This window comes from Gracilinanus agilis, chromosome 3 (genome assembly GCF_016433145.1).
Source record: "Gracilinanus agilis isolate LMUSP501 chromosome 3, AgileGrace, whole genome shotgun sequence".
Classification (NCBI taxonomy): domain Eukaryota; kingdom Metazoa; phylum Chordata; class Mammalia; order Didelphimorphia; family Didelphidae; genus Gracilinanus; species Gracilinanus agilis.
The window spans coordinates 238,212,075-238,231,722 of record NC_058132.1 but is presented as its reverse complement, the minus strand read 5'-3'; the positions used below and the strand labels follow the sequence as shown (position 1 = coordinate 238,231,722).

The following is a 19,648-nucleotide window of genomic DNA, read 5'->3' as shown; positions in this document are numbered from 1 at the left end:
CTTTCATCACCAGACTTCTTGAATTATTAGCTGACCCCTTCTTGGCCACTCACTGACTTCTCAACCTCCTAAAATCCAACTCTTTCATCATTGAAAATATTTAAAGATCTCCAATGTCCTCCAAAATTCGTATTACTCACACTCTTTGATCTCTCAGTAGCATGACACTGTTGATCACCCCATCCTTTATGAAAATACTTTTGACTTCCTTTATTTTGTATCACATTGTTTTTTCCTACCTGGCTGACTAGTTTGTCTTCCATGCTCTCCACTTATTCCTCCTAAAGGACCTGACTAGATGATTTCAGTGCTCCCTTCTAGCTCTAATTCCCATGATCTCAATGATCTTCTATTTGAATGCAAGCTGTAAAAAAAAAATCCCATCCTTACTTAGCTCCTGAAGGGAATGACCAGTCTTACATATCTGTGTCACACCCATAGCAACAATCATAGCAAATATTTGTTGAATGGATGAATGAACCTAACAAATGTAGACAAATTGCAGAAATGAATACTAGCATGTATGATAGCTAATGAGTCTTTCAGCTCTCTGACTGCAGTAATAAGTAATCCACAGACCACAAAGAGTAGAGGAACTTACTTGGGAAAGATCTTAAATATCTTGATATACCAGAACCAAATCCTCTTCCCCTTAAAGCTATGTAAGGCAAACACTGCTTCTAAGTGCATTCCTGGGGTAGCTTTCTAAAGGAAGATTTCAGCAGTTCTGCTTCTGTCTTACTACCAATAATGACTGCTAAAACAGACAACAGTTCTAAAGGGGCCATTCTCAGAGCTTTGTAGGCATCACATTAAACTTGTGGTATGCTATTCTCTAAATTTTTGGAAAGGTTAAATTCAGACCTGGTGCTTCTATTAGCAAAACTTGTGCTATTATACACAGTGGCAGATACACAGTGGAGTAAGTGAATGAAAGAAAAATAATTTTCAAGTACTTATTATGTGCCAATCACTGTGCTAAGTGCTAGAGATAGAAACAGAAAAGCCAGCCCCTCCCTTGTCCCAAGGATCTCACATTCTAATTGAGTGAGGCAACACATATCAGCTGCATGGCCAACGTTAAAACCTGGGAGTCCATAAAGTGAATTGGCAGAAGAGATGGCTATGCCTGGGGGTCTGGAGGACATAATGGAAGTAATAATAATAATAATAATAATAATAATAATAATAATAATAATAATGGTGAAAATAATAACAGTATTTTTGTAGCATTTTAAGTTTTGTAAAGTATTTTATATGGATTATCTCATTTGATCTTCACAACAACCTTGTAAGATAAATGCTTGTAGTATTATATCCATTTTACAGATAAGAAATTTGAGACTGAGTTAAATTAAGTGGCCTGCTCAGCATAAAACACAGCTATTTAGTGTCTGGGGCATGATTCTAACTAAAGTTTTCATGACTTGGTCCAGTGTTCTCTCCACTGTGTAATTCAGTTGCTATGGTCTGGTGGTCTTCTTTCTTATGGGAAACATTATAATTGATAACTCCCTGCCCATCTCTATGACCTTATCTACCTTGCAAGATAGGGGAAGGATGAGTCTGGTGATCTGGTCAAAGGTGACTTCTAGATGTTTCCACCTTTGAGAAGTGGAACATGGAAAGTAAGCCCAAGACCTGGAGTGAGTGGCCCCAGCCAGCAACTCAGCAAGAAGTAGATGCCCTCCCTACTACCCCATCTTCCTGTCAGTGTTCCCTTCCTGGCTGAACTCTGACACCCTCTTTCCCAATTCTTAAGGAGGGAACCCAGATTTGCTGGCTCAGAGTGCATGTTTAAAAGTCAAATCTAAAAATGAACTCATAGTCTCATAAAATGTATATGTCTTCTTTCATTTACCCTCTCTGCCTAACTTGGTTTGGAGGAAAGAGGGTTAGATGGGGGAGGGGAAATCTCTGTACCACTTCATAAGCTAATGTAGAAAGAAGGAAAAGAATGTGCTGATGAAATCTTGGTGGTGGCCTTAGAGACATCCCACTCCCATCTGTCAACAGGGTAGCAAAGTTCTTCACAGAAGTGGGCAGCAGATCACCTGGATCTAGTTAAATCCATCTGTTTCCTGGGGAAAGGAGGAAGCAGAGAAACACTCCTCAAGGAAAATATTCTAACCAAAGTAATGCTTGTTTTAAGTATACTGCTAGGTGAGTTTTGCTAAATGGATTTTATTTCACTGAGGTCTTATGAAAAGAAGAAATCGAGAAATACAAAGATCAAAATAGAGCCTCAGATTGTATGAAGCTTCAGGGTATGAAAAGGGCCTGGTACCTCTCTCCTACAGATGCCCTCAGTTAAAGTGCTAGATGTTAAAGTGCCTTACAGTATTAAAGAATTGTGACTCTGATTGTAGAAAAATGAGATTGGCACCTGGATCAATTGACAAATAGAAAGGTACAGTGGATAAATTTTCTTGCATATTCCCCACACCAGAGGTGTCAACATACTTCACCAAGTCATAGCCCAAACTAGAATAAAATATCATGGAAAATGTTTAATAAAATAAAAAGATAATGTTAATTTGTAGTTTTCCAAATCAATATGAGTTGACAAGATTTTCTTTCTGTTTGAGTTTGACATCATAGACCTAGACTTTTAATCAATATTAAAAACAAATAGGAAAATGTATGAGATCATACATTTTCATCAGTTCATTTTCCCCTAGAGAAATAGAACTTTGCAGGTTTATTTAGTTTGACAGTTTATATTCACTCAACCTAATGATTTTCATTTGTCACCAAGAAAACAATTTGAGGAAGAGTTTCTTCTACTTTGTTTTGGTGAAGTCCTTGCATTCAAATCTTATTTATAAGGCAACTAACAAAGTATAGGAATCTGGGGAAATAACTTTAACCACTGTTGGAGTTGTTCTTGGTGGATAAGACATTGAAAACCTGTCCTTGAGACATTCATGAATAAGATCTGTTCTTCTGAAGATGAGTAAGTTAGATCTATTTGGGGTCCAGTTCCAAGGCATTCACACTAGATTTATATCTCTTAGAGGTGGATGGTATTTAGAAAACAATGTGTATTGACCAGACAATGCCTGGCTTTCAGGTTTGTGAAATCAGAAAGACAGAAAGTTCAACCCTTACTTTTTTGCCTAAGACATCTCTACTCTCTGATTAAAGTTTTCTATCAGGTAGCATTTGCCACTCACAATGTTCCCCCTTCACACATCAGTGACTGGCCTAAAAGGGAAGTGAGGGGGTGGACTGAAATAGGGGTAGGTGTTTTAAAGTGAAATGAATTTTTTTTTTTTTAACACAACATAGCTTCTCTTGGCCCTCCAAAAACCAGGCTTCTAGATTTGGGACACTTGGGTGAAGCCCCTCTTCCTGACCCCGCCCTTTCCTCTGGATTTTCTGCTCACCGTCAAAGAAAAGGAATTTCTAGAGAAATTATTCATTGGAAGAGCCAGAATCTTTGGATTTCCAGAAGTAGCAAAGTTGGGCACTCTCTGTCACCAGTGTTAAGTTCTTTGCAAAAGAATGAAAACAAAACAAAATTCTCCTCCAGATTCCGCCTTTCTCGTTTCCCAAGAAAGACTAAAAGGAATCCGTCCGTCCGCTTCCAGATCCTGGGCCAAGTGTAGGCATCTCATTTGATTCTAAGGCAGAGCAGCTGGACGCGCACACATCTGGACCTGCCGAGATCTCCTAGCGCCCTCTGCAGCCAGTCTGGCCGGGCCAGAGGGAGGGTAGGGACTCCAGGCTGCCTCACACCCTTCCAACTCCCTACCACACCCCTGGACCCCACCCAGTCTTGTCTAGAAGGCAAAGCGGGAGTCCCCAACTTCTCGATACAGAAACAGGGCGTGGGGGGCCAGGAGCCCACGGAACCCACAGCCGTTGGGGACGCTCCGCCCGCTGTGAACTTCCTCCTCCTCCTTCCAACCCTCTCCTCCACCCCCATCACCCCCTGCCGCCAGCCTGCTCCAGGCGCCCCGCCGCCGGAGACACGCGGCTGCGTCCTCGGTGCACTTGGGGCGCTCTTCTCTGCCCATTCGCGCATAACTTCTGAACCGTGTGCGGCTTGTTGGATGTCCCGAACAGGGAGAGCATGGCTTGGAAAGAAAGTCGAGAGACTGGTCCCTCAGGGGTGGCCATCTGGAAGGCAGTGATTCTACTTCTCTGCTTCTGGGTCCCAAGGATCTATCCCTACAACTTGGACACAGACAACCCACTGCTCTTTAACGGACCCAAAGGGACTCTCTTTGGCTATTCAGTCGTTTTGCACAGCCATGGGGACAGCAGATGGTGAGTGAGTTGTTTCAGGGTTTCCCACTAGCGGGGAGGTTTCGAAGCACGCTCCTTGAAGTGATTACCTCCTCAGCTTAAAACTTTTTTTCCTCTTAAAGTAGTAAAACACTCTGGAGACTTTGTGCTGGGGCTATGGATAGGCATTCCCCAGGTGAATTTGCCCGAGGGGCAAACTTCTCTTGAAACTGAAGCACCTGGAGGCGGAGGGGGAGTGCGGGGTGCGGGGTGGTAGTGGAAACAAGCTCAGGTTGGGTACTGTAGAAGGTGAGTACTTTGGGCATCATAGAGAATGACCACGTTGGGCATAGTAGGCAGTCAGTTAATCAACAAGCGATTATGAGCGCCTGTTGTGAGCCTAGAAAGTGCATTGCAGTTCGCTGAGTGGTGAGTCAAAAGTTGGGGTTTGATGGGGATGTGTGCATTTTTTCGATTTTGCCGAGCTTCTAAGATGTGTGGGATGACCTTTTACCATATCTATTTTTGCGCCTGCGTGTGTGTGCTCCCTGGCTAGGCTTGTGGTAGGAGCCCCTACCGCCAACTGGCAAACCAACACTTCAGTGGTCAACCCTGGTGCAATTTTCAGATGCAAGATTGGAGACAACCCTAACAGGACTTGCGAACAACTCCAGCTGGGTAAGTTCAGTAGGGGAGCTACCATTCATTTGTACCTGAAAGCAATAAGATTTCTTTGGAAACTGGTCATGATGCTTACGTATACTTTTGTATTAAATCACAAGGATTCCCTTAAATCCTCCCCCTGACCACACTGCCAGAAAGTCTACATGTGTACCCACCCACAGTGAGCTTTGCTTTTTTTGCTCAAGATAGTAATTTCAAAACTACTGAAAAGGGAAGGTATTGGAAGATGACTATCTTTTATTTAAAAGGACAAGTCTAGAGAGCCCCTCCATCTTTTGCTTTCCCCACCCCCTACTCAGACACGTTTGTTAAGTTTGTAGCACAATATACTTTGAAATAACCCCAAAACATAAAGTAGGTTATTTTCAAAATTGTTGTAGAAGTGACAGTACAGTTTGAATCTTTCTAAGTCAAGAATAGAAATTTTATAATCACCCTTTGATCACTCAGATTTATTAATAGAACAAGCTTAGGGTTAGATCAAAAATTGCCCTTAAAAGTAGGAGCATATCCTGTCATTTAGCATGGGAGTTTTGGTGTAAGCACAAGCAGCATTTTTCCTTCCTGGAAATTAACAACAAAGCAAAACCCAAACTTTGCAGCCCCTCATTAATGTAATTAAAAGGAAAAGAAACTTAATGCATAGTTGTCTTCCCTAGTAAAGTCATCAGTGGTGTCACATTTCACTTTTTTTCTTAGCACAGTATATTGAAACTAGTAATTTCCTCAAAAATTATCTCCCCCTCAGTAGTTAGTTTTTAAAAATGTTGTTCATTAGAATTGTGACAGCTTTAGAAATCTTTATTTAGTTTGAAAACGGGAAGCTCTAAAACCAAGAGCAAATTTATTTACTAGTACAAAGACATAAAATACCCAGCTGAAGAATGCATTGTGGATTTAATACACTATTAATTTCCCTCTCAAATCAAATTCAACGATGGATCCAAAATACCATGCCTACAGCTGTTTGGGACCTCTTTCTTGATTTGGAGATTATGACTTAAAAACAGAGTAAGACCCACCTCCACTTTTACTTTCTTACCTTCCCAAAGACAAAAGTCTGAATATATTCTTAGATACGTGCTCATAGAATTATTTCATAAAACTTATTTTTTCATTTTTGGGAGGAGGGAGCCTGATAAGGAAGAGACTAGAAATTGTGTAGTAGACAAGTTTCTTCTATAGAAAACAGATCCTGAAATGAAAAGGGTTGTTTATGATTAGGAGATCCACCAGAGTTGCTGACAAGAGGTCAGTAAATCTTCCTATTGTCTTGGCTTGCTTGGCCTTGGCTATCATAGCTACCCAGCAACTGCTTCCTTTTAGGAATAGGATATACATGCTGTTCTGGGAATTCAGAGATCAGCTGAAAGAGGAAGGGTTCACATTTTAATATATTTTCAAAATTTATAATTAATTATGCATGCTTCCTTAACAAATGATCAAGATGATAAACGTGTAGGGATAATTTTAGAAGAGAAAGTTGCCAGAAATAGGGATTATTGAGCATTGCTGAATTCATACCAGTGTATAAAAGGAATAATGTTAGAGAGAGGCATGGGTTCAAATCCTTATCCAAATGCTTAATAGTTGTGACCTTGGGCAAGTGACAGGTTCTTCAAGTACTTTGAACTTCAATTTCCTCATTTGTAAAAATGGAGATTATAATACTTCACTCACAGAATTATTGTGAAGAAAATGTTCCATATCCTTTATGTGTGGACACATGCTGTTTACAGGGTTCATACTTCAGTGAAGAATTGAGTTTTGGTGAAATACCTGAAGATGTTTCAGAGACAGGACTAGAATATGGGTCTTTTGATTATGAGGCCAGTATTCAATTCACTACCTTGTCCTATGTCCTACCTCTATCTACTCTGTCCAGCTACTGATATATGACCCTGGGCAAGTTACTTAATTTCTCCGTGTTCTAAGCAACTCTTTGAGATTATATATGAGTTGTAGACAGTGTCCCAACCTGCATGGGAGAGGGAGTTTTCTTATCTGGGAGTTCCATATACCACTAAAGTTACAAGCCAATTCTATATACCAATTTAAAGGTGACTGTCCATTTACCATATTTGGCAAGAAAACAGTTGCTTTCATTTAGAAAGCAACCTTCTTGAGAGCAGAGTTGATTCCTCAATCTGTCTCCATAGCCTCAGTGCTTTGCATGTAGTAAGTGCTAAGTAAATGCTTATAGATTGGATTAAATGGAATTCAGGGGTTTAAATAGGAGACAATACAGAGTTGGGTATGTTCAGCACTAAGACTGTATGAGGCGTGGTTATAAATTAATTGCTTTGTATTAATACTGGACATTAGGTCTAAAATGAGTATTGCTTTTGTTTCTAGCCTTGAATGCTATCCAATTATCCTAATAATGATGTTTTTAGCATTTTTATAATGAAACTAATTTCAGAGCTAGTGGATAGAGTGCTAGGTACGTGGTCATCTTCCTGAGTTCAAATTTAGCTTCAGATAGATACTTACTTGTAACCCTGAGCAAGTCACTTTACCCCATTGGCCTCAGTTTCCTCATCTGTAAATTAAGCTGGAGAAGGAAATAGTAAACCACTCGTATATTTGCCAAGAAACCCCAAATGGGGTCAACAAGAGTCTGACACAACTGAAAAACATCTGAATAACAGCAACACTGTCACACAAGGTTATCTGTCTCATTATGTAGGCAGACCTTTCTTAAAAAAAATTAGTAATATCCTTTGCTTATTCATCCATCTTGTTGACCAATCTTAATACTGAATCCCCTTTCCTGGAAAAAAAAAAGAGAGAGAGATTAATCTACTGTCTTAGAATGAACAGTTGGAGAGGTAGAGTGGAAATTACATTGGATTGAGGTTTGAGGCATCTTGGTTCAATCCTTGACTCTGCTGTATGACATTGGGAAGTCACCTAATCTCTGTGCTTTGTGTGCTTTTTGTTTGTTTCTCCCTCTAAAACATGATTTTAATATTTGCATGAGTTACCTAATAGGTTTTTGTGAGAAAGGCATTTTTTAAACTGAAAAGGGTTACAAATATGAGCTATTTTTATTCAAAAAAAGTATGTCACAGGTCCTACAGAAATTTCAAAAGAGAAGTTCCAAAAATCTGCAAATCATTTTAGTTTCCCCTTCCCCTCCCCTCTAAGTGTATAGCCTTCCAAAGTGACTACTCTAAAGGGAAAATCCTATTTACCTGACTGTTTGTGTTGTTTGTTAAACCTACCTTATCATTAGGCCCACTATTATCTACATTTGTCAGACCACTTCTGGAGTTTTGGGTTCAGTTCTGAACAACTCCTTTAAATAAAATGAGATAGCTGGTAGCACAGTAGATAGAATTCTGGGCCTAAAATCAGGAAGACCTGAGTTCAAAAGCAACACCAGACACAAGTCATTAGGTACTGGGGCAGATTGCTTAAACTCAGTATTTTTCAGCTTCCTCAGTTATAAAATGGGTATAATGATAGTAAATACCCTATAGGTTAGTCATCAGGATCAAATGATATATTTGTAAAGTTCTCAGAATAGCAGGTTTTTTTTAAGGTTAGGAAGGAAAGAAAGGACAAAGGGAGGGAAGAAGGAATAGAATAAGGGAGCATTTAAGTTAGAAAGTATAGATATTTAAAGGATGTTGTAAAGTTTGGTCAAATGCCAAAAGGGAGGTTTGACTAGAAAAAAGTAGAGAATGGTTGATTTGGTGGTTTATAGCATTATTCAGAGATAGGTATTTCCTGGAATCAAAAAGAAAGAAAATATGCTCAGAATATAACTTTGTTTACCTAGTAATAATAATAATGAAATAAAATCTTGGTCTTTGCTTTAATAATGGACAAGAATATTGGTCAGAGATGTGGTGAAGATTAATTTGTACAGGTGGGGAAAGAGTTCTAAGCTATTAAAAAAAAGGTACATTAAAAAAAAAAACTGAAAAAAATGCACTCTCATTTTCCCCCCAGTAGCAGAAGACTATGGATATGAAATGTTTTCTATTTTGCCACATTCTGTTGATGATTGGCTAATTTTGCTGAACTTCTCTTGTTTTTCCTCTTAGTGGGAAGAGAGATATTTAGAAATGAGGTGATTAAAAAAAAACAGAAGGTATCAATACAAATTTATTTTTGAGGGTGGGGAGGGAGAGAAGAAGGGCTAGAGAGAGAGAAGCAGGGAGAGAGGGAAAGAGAAAGAGACAGGCAATAAATGCCAAGTAAAGAAATCTTAAAATTAGAAAATCTTCCTTTACTATTTCCTAAGTAGTAATAAATACTATAGTGAATAATAAACAGAAGTAGATAGTAGCTTTACTGTATACAAAAAAATAGGTGATTAATAAATCCCTCTTTCCTAATTCCCAAGCCCTCTTCTTTCCTTCCCCTTCCTTCCTTTATTCCCTCTCTCCTTTGCTTACTTTCCTACTTCTATCCCTTCCTTCACTAGCTCTTCTTTCCCTTTCTCTTTCCTCCTTTCTCTCTCCTTCCTTTCTTCCATTCTTTCTTCTTTTCTTTTTCTCTCTTTTCCTCTATAACTCCTTTCCTTTCATTTAAACGGCACACTGGCCAAATGGATTGTAACCAGGGGAAGGAGATCAGATTGATGAAAAATTTGGTAACCATATCACGGTAAGATCTGAGGAAGGCTCATAGGGTAATAGAGAAGGGAATTCAGGGTCATATATTTCATTTGAAGAAACTGAGATCTTGAGAGGTTAAATGAGCCTATAACCACACTAATAAAAGTGGCAGACCTGGGATTTGAACCCACATAGTTGGATTTTAAACTTGCTGTTCTATCTACTATGTAATTTAAAAGTGTTTCTCCATTTGGGAATATTTAGCCTAGAAAAGAGAAAAAAAAGATAGGAGGACATGATAATTTTTCTCAAATAATGGAAGGGCTGCCATATGAGGGAACGGAGGTGTTCTAAATAGTTCCATAGGACATAACCCGGACAAAAATGGGCTAGAAATTATGGTGAGACACATTAAGACTCAACACGAATAACTTTATAAATTTAAAAAAATTGATATAGGCTACTGTAGTGAAGTTGCTATTACCAAAAGTATTCAAGAAGAGACTAGGAAGTATATCAGGTGGTTGGGGTATTATTATTTCTAAGGTTTCTTCCAACTTTAAGGTGATATACATCAGGTTAGAAAGATAGAATGCATTAGGAGAGAATGAGACATAAAGGAATGGAAAGTATTCCAGCTGTATAACTGAAAATAAGGAATGAACAAGCAAAAGAATTGACTTTGATCACTAATGGGATTTGAGACTTGTCTGAGGATTGATTTTCCAAGTGGGATTTGTACCTACATATACAATATGTCAGAGGGCCTTAGGACAAAAATATCCTTTGAAGACCAGAGCCCTACGTAATAACTACAGTATATCCAGAAGAAGAGGACTAAAATACTAAATATCAAAACCTACAGAGGAGCCAAAGTATACATTAGGAAGAATGATTTTTTTGTTTGTTTTGGCATCTGGGGGAGATCAGGGAAGGAAGAACTTGAAAATGATGTTCTAGGAATATAAAAAGGTAAAGAAACCCATGTCTAAAACAGGAAGAGTTAAAGATTCAAAGTTAGAAGGTGTAGAAATTTAAAGATATTATAAAGTTTGATCAAATGCCAAAAGAGAAGTTTGACAGAAAAGAGGGGAGAATGGTTGATTGGGTGTTTTGTAGCATTACTCAAAGACAGGTGATGTTTCCTAGAATCAGGAATACAGAGTATAATATTAATTTTATCAAATAAGCGAATAATAATGAAATAAAATCTTGATCTTTGCTATAATAGTGAACACGAATTTTGGTCAGGGATGAGATGAATGAAGATTAATTCATACAAGTGGAGGGAATTTTAAGATCTTCAAAAATGGCATATGCAAAAAAATGAAAAAAATTTACCATTTCTCTCCCTCTCTTCTCCCTCTCCCTCCCTTTCCACTTACCCCCCTCTCTCTCTCCCTTTTTCCCCCCAGTGGTGGGAGACAATGGGTGTGAAACATTTTATATCTTTATACACTCTGTTGATGTGTTGGTTAGTGTTGCTTGACTTTTCCTTGTTTTTTCTCTTCTTTCTTTTATTATTCTTTGTTACATGGGGTGGTTCACAAGGTAGCAAGAGGAGAGAAGATATATTTAGAAATGAGGTGATAGCACTGCTTGGTTTATATGCCAAAGAGATAATAAGGAAAAAAGACTTGTACAAAAATATTTACAGCCATGCTCTTTGTGGTGGCAAAAAATTGGAAAATGAGGGAATGTCCTTCAATTGAGGAATGGCTGAACAAATTGTGGTATCTGCTGGTGATGGAATACTATTGTGCTCAAAGAAATAATAAACTGGAGGAATTCCACGTGAACAGGAATGACCTCCAAGAATTGATACAGAGCGAAAGAGGCAGATCCAAGAGAACATTGTTCACAGAGACTAATGCACTGTGGTACAATCGAACATAATGGACTTTTCTACTAGCAGCAATGCAAGGATCCAGAGCAAGGCTGAGGGACTCATGAGAAGGAAGACTAGCCACATTTGGAGGAAGACTTGTGGGAGTAGAAACACAGAGGAAAAACAACTGCTTGAACACATGGGCGGATGGGGATATTATTAGGGGCATAGATGCTAAACAATAACTCTAGTCCAACTATCAATAAAATGGAATTAGGTCTTGATCAATGATACATGTAAAACCCATTGAAATTGTGTGTCAGCTACGGGGGTGGGGATTTTGGGGGAGAGGGAAAGAACATGAAGCATGTAACTATGGGAAAATATTCAAAATAAAAATTTAAATTAAAAAAGAAGAAATGAGGTGATATAAAAACAAAAGGTAGCAGTACAATTTTAACATTTTTAAGAAAGGATAAGAAAGAATGGCAATAAATGCAAAGTAATGAGATCCTAGTATCTTTGAAGACCTTTATTCTTCCTGACTATGAAGTATAGGGAAAATTAGGCTCAGAAAACCTTTTCATTATAACTATGTACTGCCCTGGATTTTTCTTTCCTCTTAATATGATCAACTTCATCAGATGCCAGTGAAATGATATCTATTGAACATTTTTTTTTACTGAAACCTAAGACACTCTGTATAACTCACCAAAATGTGTTTTTCATGAAAGGAGTGTTTTTAGATTTAAAAATGTACAAGTGACATTTTTGTCAAGTGATAGTTGTTTTGTATGACTTTTTCCCCATTTTCAGATGGGCAACTAGATGATGCAGTGGATAAGCACTAGTCTTTGGAACAGCAAGACTCACCTTCATGAATTCAAATCTAGTCTCAAACTCTTAATAGCAATGTGACCCTTGGCAAGTCATTTAACCTGTTGACCTCAGTTTCCTCATGTGTAAAATGAGCTGGAGAAGGAAATGGCACACCACTCTAGTATTTTGGCTTAGAAGATCCCAAATAGGATCAAGAAGAGTCAGAACAACAATTGAATGTACTGCTTAGGAATGAAGCCTTCATTGGAATTAGAAAGAGAAAAGATTTAAAACTTGAAATAAACTCAACAAGTGCAAATTGGATGACTTATTCACTGTTCAGATTTGTTATTTCAACAGTCTGCCTTGTCTTGTGAAGGATATTTAGTCAGTAGGAGTACAAAAGACATTGTTCTCCCTATTTTACAATAGTATCCCTATTTTCTGAGGAGTAGCCCTTTAATATAATTATACTGTTTTGAATTTAAAATCAGCCAAGGAATGTTTTAAACTGTTTTTGCTATCTTTGACCAAAAAGTAATATTTTCCAAAAGACTCTTAAGAGGTCCATATTTCATCCACAAGGTGATATGATTTCACATAGAGTGAGGTGCTGAATTTTTCTCCCTAAGGAATCTCTGGTTTGTGTATTAGAACCTTGGGAAGTCTTGCTCCATGTCCACTTTGGTAGGGTTGCCTAGCCATACTTGTGGCTTATTGTTTGAGGGTGCCCACTTGTTCCTAAGACCTTAAGGCAGGATCAGGAACTTTCGCTGAGTATATGGGAGACTAGGGAAAAGCACAGGTAGTTTACTCTGCCTTAGAGGGATTCTTTGTAGAGAATTCACTTTGCACTTGCTATGGGGGAATAAGATATCTCTTCACCTTTTTGAAACACAAATTTGACTTCTGGAATGCTGCTTCTATTGTAAATGTACTAATGATGTCATCCAATAAACATTATAAAGTGCTCTGCTTTAAAAGGTAGGTTTGTAATGGAAGTGCAGAGCCAAAGATAGAATTTAGTAAATTGGAGGTATTGATTTAAAACATGAGAATTAATATGAGGCAACCTGGAATAATGTTTTAGTGGGATAGAGTTCCTATATAGCTGGTGCCAGAAACACCTGGATTTGAATCCCACCCTGACTTATTGCTTTTATGATCAAAAGGCTATGGTTTAGGGGAAACTAGATAGTTCAGTGGATTGAGATCCAAGCTAGAGATGGGAGATCTCCTGGGTTCAAAGCTGGCCTCAGACACTTCCTAGCTCTGTGACCTTTGGCCAAGTCACTTAGCCCCCATTGCCTAGCCCTTGCCACTCTTCTGCCTTAGAACCAATACATAATATTGAGTCTACGACTGAAGGTAAGGGTTTTAAAAAAAGGCTATGGCAAGTCATGTAGCTTCTCTGACCCTCAGTTTCTTCATCTGTACAATGGGGATGCCAGTTTTGTTGTGATTTTCAAAGGATAATGTATATAAAATGTTAGATAAATTTCAATCATTGCTAACTCTGTTTATATAGCACATTAAATATCAAAATTATACCTTTAATTTTGAAGTGTTAACATAATTTACGTTAGTTATCTCCTAAAAGGGTAAATGAATGAACTTAATACTTAACTAATTAAAAGTGGAAAGCATTTTTTGCCTTTGAACTTTTAAAAATGTTTTGCTAGTTTAGTGAAATCAATTACCATGTAACCTTTATTTTTTATTCCAAATGTTTACAAGTATTTCCATATACAAAAAAGATGGTACACAAATTTCTTATATTTTTAGCTTGCTTTTTTCATATCTACATAATAAATCTTGTTTACGAGTATCCCAGCCCTTTCTTAACCTCCCTGTATCACAAAGGATATCTTCAGAGAGGCCAACATGTACATATAAATCAGGTCTTTCATGTTTTACCTTTGTGTTCACTTTCTGGAGGTAACTTTCACGGTTTATTTTTCCAGCATTAATTTTGTGGCTGTGTATAATGTTCTCTTGGTTCTGCTCATTTTACTGTCTATTATCTCAGTTCTTTCCAGATTAAAAAAAAAACAGTCTATCATTTCTTGTGGCACAGTAGTATTCCATCACAATCATTTACCACAATTTGTTCAGCCATTCCCCAACTGATGAGCATCCCCTCAGTTTCCAATTCTTTGCCACCACAAAAAGAGCTGCTATGTGTATTTTGAAATATATGTGTTCTTTTCTTCTTTCCCTGATCTTGGGAAACAAATATTGCTGGGTCTAAGGCTATACACAGTTTTATAGCTCTCTGAGTATAATTCCAACTGGATTTCCAAATGAGTTGGATCAGTTCACAACTCCACCAATAATGCATTAGTCTCCCTGTTTTTCCATATCCCACATAACATCTCAACAAACTGTTTTATAATCCAACATCTGGACTAAGGTCAGAAAAAGAGGAAACATTCTTACCTAGCACTGTCAAAGGTTCATGGTTTAATACAAGGGAATTTCTTGACAGTACAGCACAGAACTACTCCTATTTTTAGGACTGGTGTCTATCCTTATCTTTTAATGACATTTGAATATGCCCTACCTGAAAGAACTGACTAGATTCTAAATGCTTTTCTATCCTAGGGATCTGGATCAAGCCATGAATCACATACCATGAAAGCTATATTTTACATGCCACTCTTTTTTAACAAGTGAAGGAAAGTTAGGGAACAAAAGCAGAAAGTTGAATGTATGAATAAAAAAGCAGCAGTTGAAATACATCATAAATGAGAAAAATGTTATTCTCTGCACAATACAAACTGTTACAGTAATTGGTGATTTATCAGTGATCATGAAATCAGCATTCAGGATTTCTCCTTCAAATTTAGACAGTTGGTTTGCAGTGGAAGAACTGAGCAGGCTTCATTCTGTGAGATTTCTTTTCACCTCTGATGCAATATAATAATGCCCTCCTGATACCTATCCGTGGTTCCAGCACAAAGGGATAGCCACCTTAGGTCAAGTAATAAGACTCTGCATTTTATACAGGGTCTTCCATAGAATAGAGCCAGGCATCAGTTATGCCCCTAAAAGGAAAAATAAAACAATGACCTGTATTAAAATATTAGAGAGGAAAATGAGTGCTAATTTTTTTATTTCGCTATATAAGGAATTCTCTCAGTTGAGGAAACTAATGCTACTAATTACGACTCTCTCTCTGGCAATTTATAAACTTAGAGAGCTTTTTAGAACAGTGAGAGGATGTGATTCATCCAGAGTTTAATTGTTATTCAGTATTTCATTAGTCATGTATGACTTTTCATGACCCTATTTGGAGTTTTCTTGACTTTTCTTTCTCTGGTTCATATTTACATATGAGGAAACAGAGGCAAACAGGGTTAAGTGACTTGCCTGGGATCGTGTAGCTGGTGAATGTCAGAAGCCAAGTTTGAACTCAGATAGATGAATCTTCCTGACTCTAAGCACCAAAGTCTAGCCAATGTGCCACCTAGCTGGCCAACAGGTTGTGATTCATCCCAAGTCATATAGCCAGTATATGTCAGAGGTGGACTTGAAAACTGGTTCAATTAAAACATACTTGGAGGGTAGTTCTCTACTCACTAGGACATAGCGCTTGTCATGAAGAAATTGTTTTTTGTTCTCTTACTAGTCACCACCAGAAATGGGTCAGGAATTCCTCTGGTTATGGAATGTACTACATTTATTAATGAAGAGTTTTTGTAGGCAAAGAAGTGATAGATAAGATTTAAGATCATGGTTTTGTAGGTCTTGGAAAGAACTTTAGAAGCCAACAAGTCCAACCCTGTCATTTTATAGATAAAGAAACTAAGATATAGGAAGGTTGAGACTTACCCAAGACCACATAACTAGTATAAGAGGCAGGATTTGAATCGAGGTCCTCTGACTCTTGAGCCATTTTGTACTTTCTTCTGTTTCTTATTCCTAAATATTTTTCTGATGTTTTGTCAGTCATCAAGTATTAAGTGCTCACTATTTGCCAGGCACTGAGCTTAGCCCTCAGAATACAAATACAAGTAAAAAGCATATAGAGAATGCATAAATAGAAGCTGAAAAGGACTGATCAAAGGCACCTGGCACAGAAGCCTAGGAGAGGAAGTCCTGAGTACAGCTTGGAGAGGAATGAGACATGACTGACCAGAGCATCCTTCTGAAATGGAGGGCATAGAAGGGTTCCTCCAATCAAAGAGGGAGGCTGCAAGTATAGAGGATCCTTTAAGTGTGCCAGTTCCAAGACTAGAGGGAGGCTCTATCCATCTATCTATCTATCTCTTTCTTTTCTAGGCTGCCTTCTGGACATTCTCTACCATGTCCCTGCTCTTCATCCTAGCCTTCCTCTAGCCTTGAAATTTACCCCATATTTTGAGGTTGGCAAGCCTCAGTGTACCACTAACCAATTCTGAGACCTTGGGCAAATTTCACTTTTCTTCACAGAATCTTAATTTATCTCATCCCTAAAATGAGGGGGGAGGGATGGTCAAAACATATTGGTCAATCTGAGCATCTTTTTAAAAGTCTATTCATGATTCTACTATGTACCTTTTAATTTCAAGGATAAAACATCCTAGAAGTCACAGACATGGATTCTGAGAGAGGGTGTTCTTTCGGTGTGGCATTCCTGTCCTTCCCTATCAGTAGGGAAAGTAAACTCCATCCAGATCCCTAGTACTTATAACACATTTGGAATATTTCTACCTCTCCCAGCATGATCTGTGCCCAGTGACAATCTAGTCCAACCCAGTCCAATCTAATCAGCATTTATTGAATCCCTAGTATGCACCAGACACTGTGCTAAGTGCTGGTGATACAATTAATAAAATTCATTTTAGTTAATTTATTGATTAATGATCTCTCCTTAACTCTCAGGTCATCTCCTTAGTAATACCAAAGCCTGGATCTGCCTGAGACAGAACCATTGCCTCTATAGCTGGCCTCAGCCAACATTATTGATAATCTATTTAGCAAGATCAGATTTTTCCCCACTTCTCACCAAGGCGCTATTTTTCCAAGGAGCTATGTTTTCAGATTTATTCATTCTGACATCACTATGATAGGACATTTTACTTAGCTGAGACTTTGCATGCATGCTGTTCTCATACAAGCATTCAGACAGAGTCAAATACATCTATCATGGGAATTAAGACTAAATATAGTTTGATTTCTGTTCAGTGATTCAGAAAGAGAATTAGCATCTTGTTGTACTTTATGTTTGTCACTGTGAACTTCAATATAGCACTGTGAGAGTTTATTGTTGTTCAGTTGTTTCAGTTATGTCTGACTCTTTGTGCCACGACTTAGGATTTTCTTGTCAAAGATCCTTGAGTGGTTTGCTGTTTCCCGGATCATTTTACAGAGGAGGAAACTGAGAGAAGCAAAGTTAAGTGGCTTGCTCAGGGTCACATAGCTAATAAGTTTCTGAATCCAGATTTGAACGCGGGACGATGAGTCTTCTTTTTTCCAAACCCAGTTATGGCCAAATGAATTTTCTGACTGTGGTCCTGTAGGGAAATGGGAGTTCCCTTTATCAAGCAACAAAGGAACATTCCTGTAGGAGCTTTCCCAGGGTCTCAAGTGAAAGGATTTCAGCATCCTCTCTGAGTTTCTTAGGCCTTCACAGTATTTCTAGGTATACTTAACCTTATCTCACTGGAATGGATAGACTAGATGATCTCTAGCACTTGGCAGAGTACCTAGCACAAAGGAAATGCTTATGAACAGGGCGATTAATGTCCTCTCTCACTCTAAAATTCTGTGAATTATGATCCATCAGGGGCTACTCTTTATTAATTTCCTTCCCCCCACAGCCCTCTACCTCAACATTTCATTCTCTGAGCCAAACTCTTGGTTTACATAGTAGAATATATATGAAAAATGTGAAAGGTCACTCTTAACTCAATAAATACTTCTATCTGTTCAGCTTAACTAGCCCCATCACTGAAAGACAAATGTCCTGATGTTGACATTCCACATGTATTCCTTTTAAAAACTCTCAGCCATTTTGTTTCCTTAAAAAACACAAATGACCCAAAAGTCCTATAGATCTGTCCCTTCAGAAGTCACCATCCCTAAAACAGAGAATATCATTAATATCTTTAATTGTTAAGGTAGCAAAACTCACTGAACTAAAATTGTTTTCTACCACTTTACCAAGTCTTGTCTCTCAAGTAATAGAAATTCTTTTCCTTTATGTTTTCTATTGGCAGTTATCTATAATCCATTCCAGATTGCATCTTTTGCCTTATACATGCTTCCTCATTTCCTTGTACTTTGAATGACACCCCTGATGATTAAGAAACAGATCCTTTTGGCAACAACCATGAAACTAAATATTGGGGAACTGGCATCTAGCTCATTGTGTTTATATTGCTTGGCCATTTCTTTTTTTGCCCAAGTTTCTTGTGCTTGAGTTAAATGCCAGGGAGCAGAGTGCCCCTACATGAGTTTAAATCTGTTCTGGCTCACAAAGGCCCCCTTAGTCAAACCACATGAAACAAATAGCAGGGAAAAATCTGAATGGAGAGGACAGAAATCTGCCTCTGTAAAAGACAATCTCCAAAGTTTAATTTCAGCTCTAACATCTTACTTTGATGAAAACCATAGAGTACTTGGAAACAAGAATTCTTTCATTGTGAGAGACAATCCATCCAATTTAATTCAACATGTATTTTATTCAGGTCAGAAATAATAGTTGGGTACTTTGCTAAGTGCCAGAGACATAAAGTTCAAAGTGAAAACTGACTTGGCTTTCAAGCATCCTCTATTTTGCAGTGAGGAAACAACACATACATCAATAAGTGAATACAAAATTAATAGAAAATAAATTAAATAAATTCAGGGGTAGGGGCAGCAGTAATTGAAGGGATCTGACATGACCTCTTGCAGGTTGCAACTGAACTGAACTTGAATGGAGTTAAGGATTCCAGAGGGCAAAAGTGAGGAATAAGAGGATTCTTGGAAAGACTGAGCAAAATTAGAGGGGAAGGAGATGGAGTATTTGGCTGGAAAATGGAGTCATCGGGGAAAGTAATTTAAAGAAGCATGGTAAGATAGATTGGAAACAGATTGTAAAAGACTTTAAGTGCCACACAGAGAAACTTGTATTTTCTCCTAGAGGAAAGAAAGAACCACTAAAACTTCTTAAGCTGGAGAGTGCCGTGGCCATGCCAACATTTTAGGAATATCACGTTGGCGTATTAGCAGAGAATAGATTGGAGAGGAGACTGGGAAACAGGGAAACCAGGTAGGCTCTTGTAATTGAGGTTAGGGAAGATGAGAACCTGAACTAGTAGAGAGACCACGTGAGTGGAGAGAAGAGATGTTATGGAGGTAGAATTTATAAATATTGATAACTAATCGGATAGGTAGGGGAAAGAGAGAAAATGAAGGATTTTAGGAAGACTTGAGTCTGCGAACAAGGGACATTCATGAATTGGATGGAATGAACCAGTCTTAGGAAGAGAGCAAGTAATTGGATAGAGATCATCATCATATTCATATATACTTATATGTGTGT

General features: G+C 38.1%; 1 protein-coding gene across 1 annotated transcript in view; it reads left to right on the top strand.

Moving 5' to 3' along the window:
* The first annotated feature begins 4,078 nt into the window (after nt 1-4,078).
* The window catches only part of ITGA4 (integrin subunit alpha 4), an 88,384-nt gene continuing 72,814 nt past the window's right edge, over nt 4,079-19,648 (top strand). The window contains exons 1-2 of the mRNA XM_044666475.1: nt 4,079-4,275; nt 4,790-4,911. Of these exons, the coding sequence (XP_044522410.1) occupies nt 4,079-4,275; nt 4,790-4,911 (319 nt within the window). The remainder of the gene's footprint in view (nt 4,276-4,789; nt 4,912-19,648) is intronic.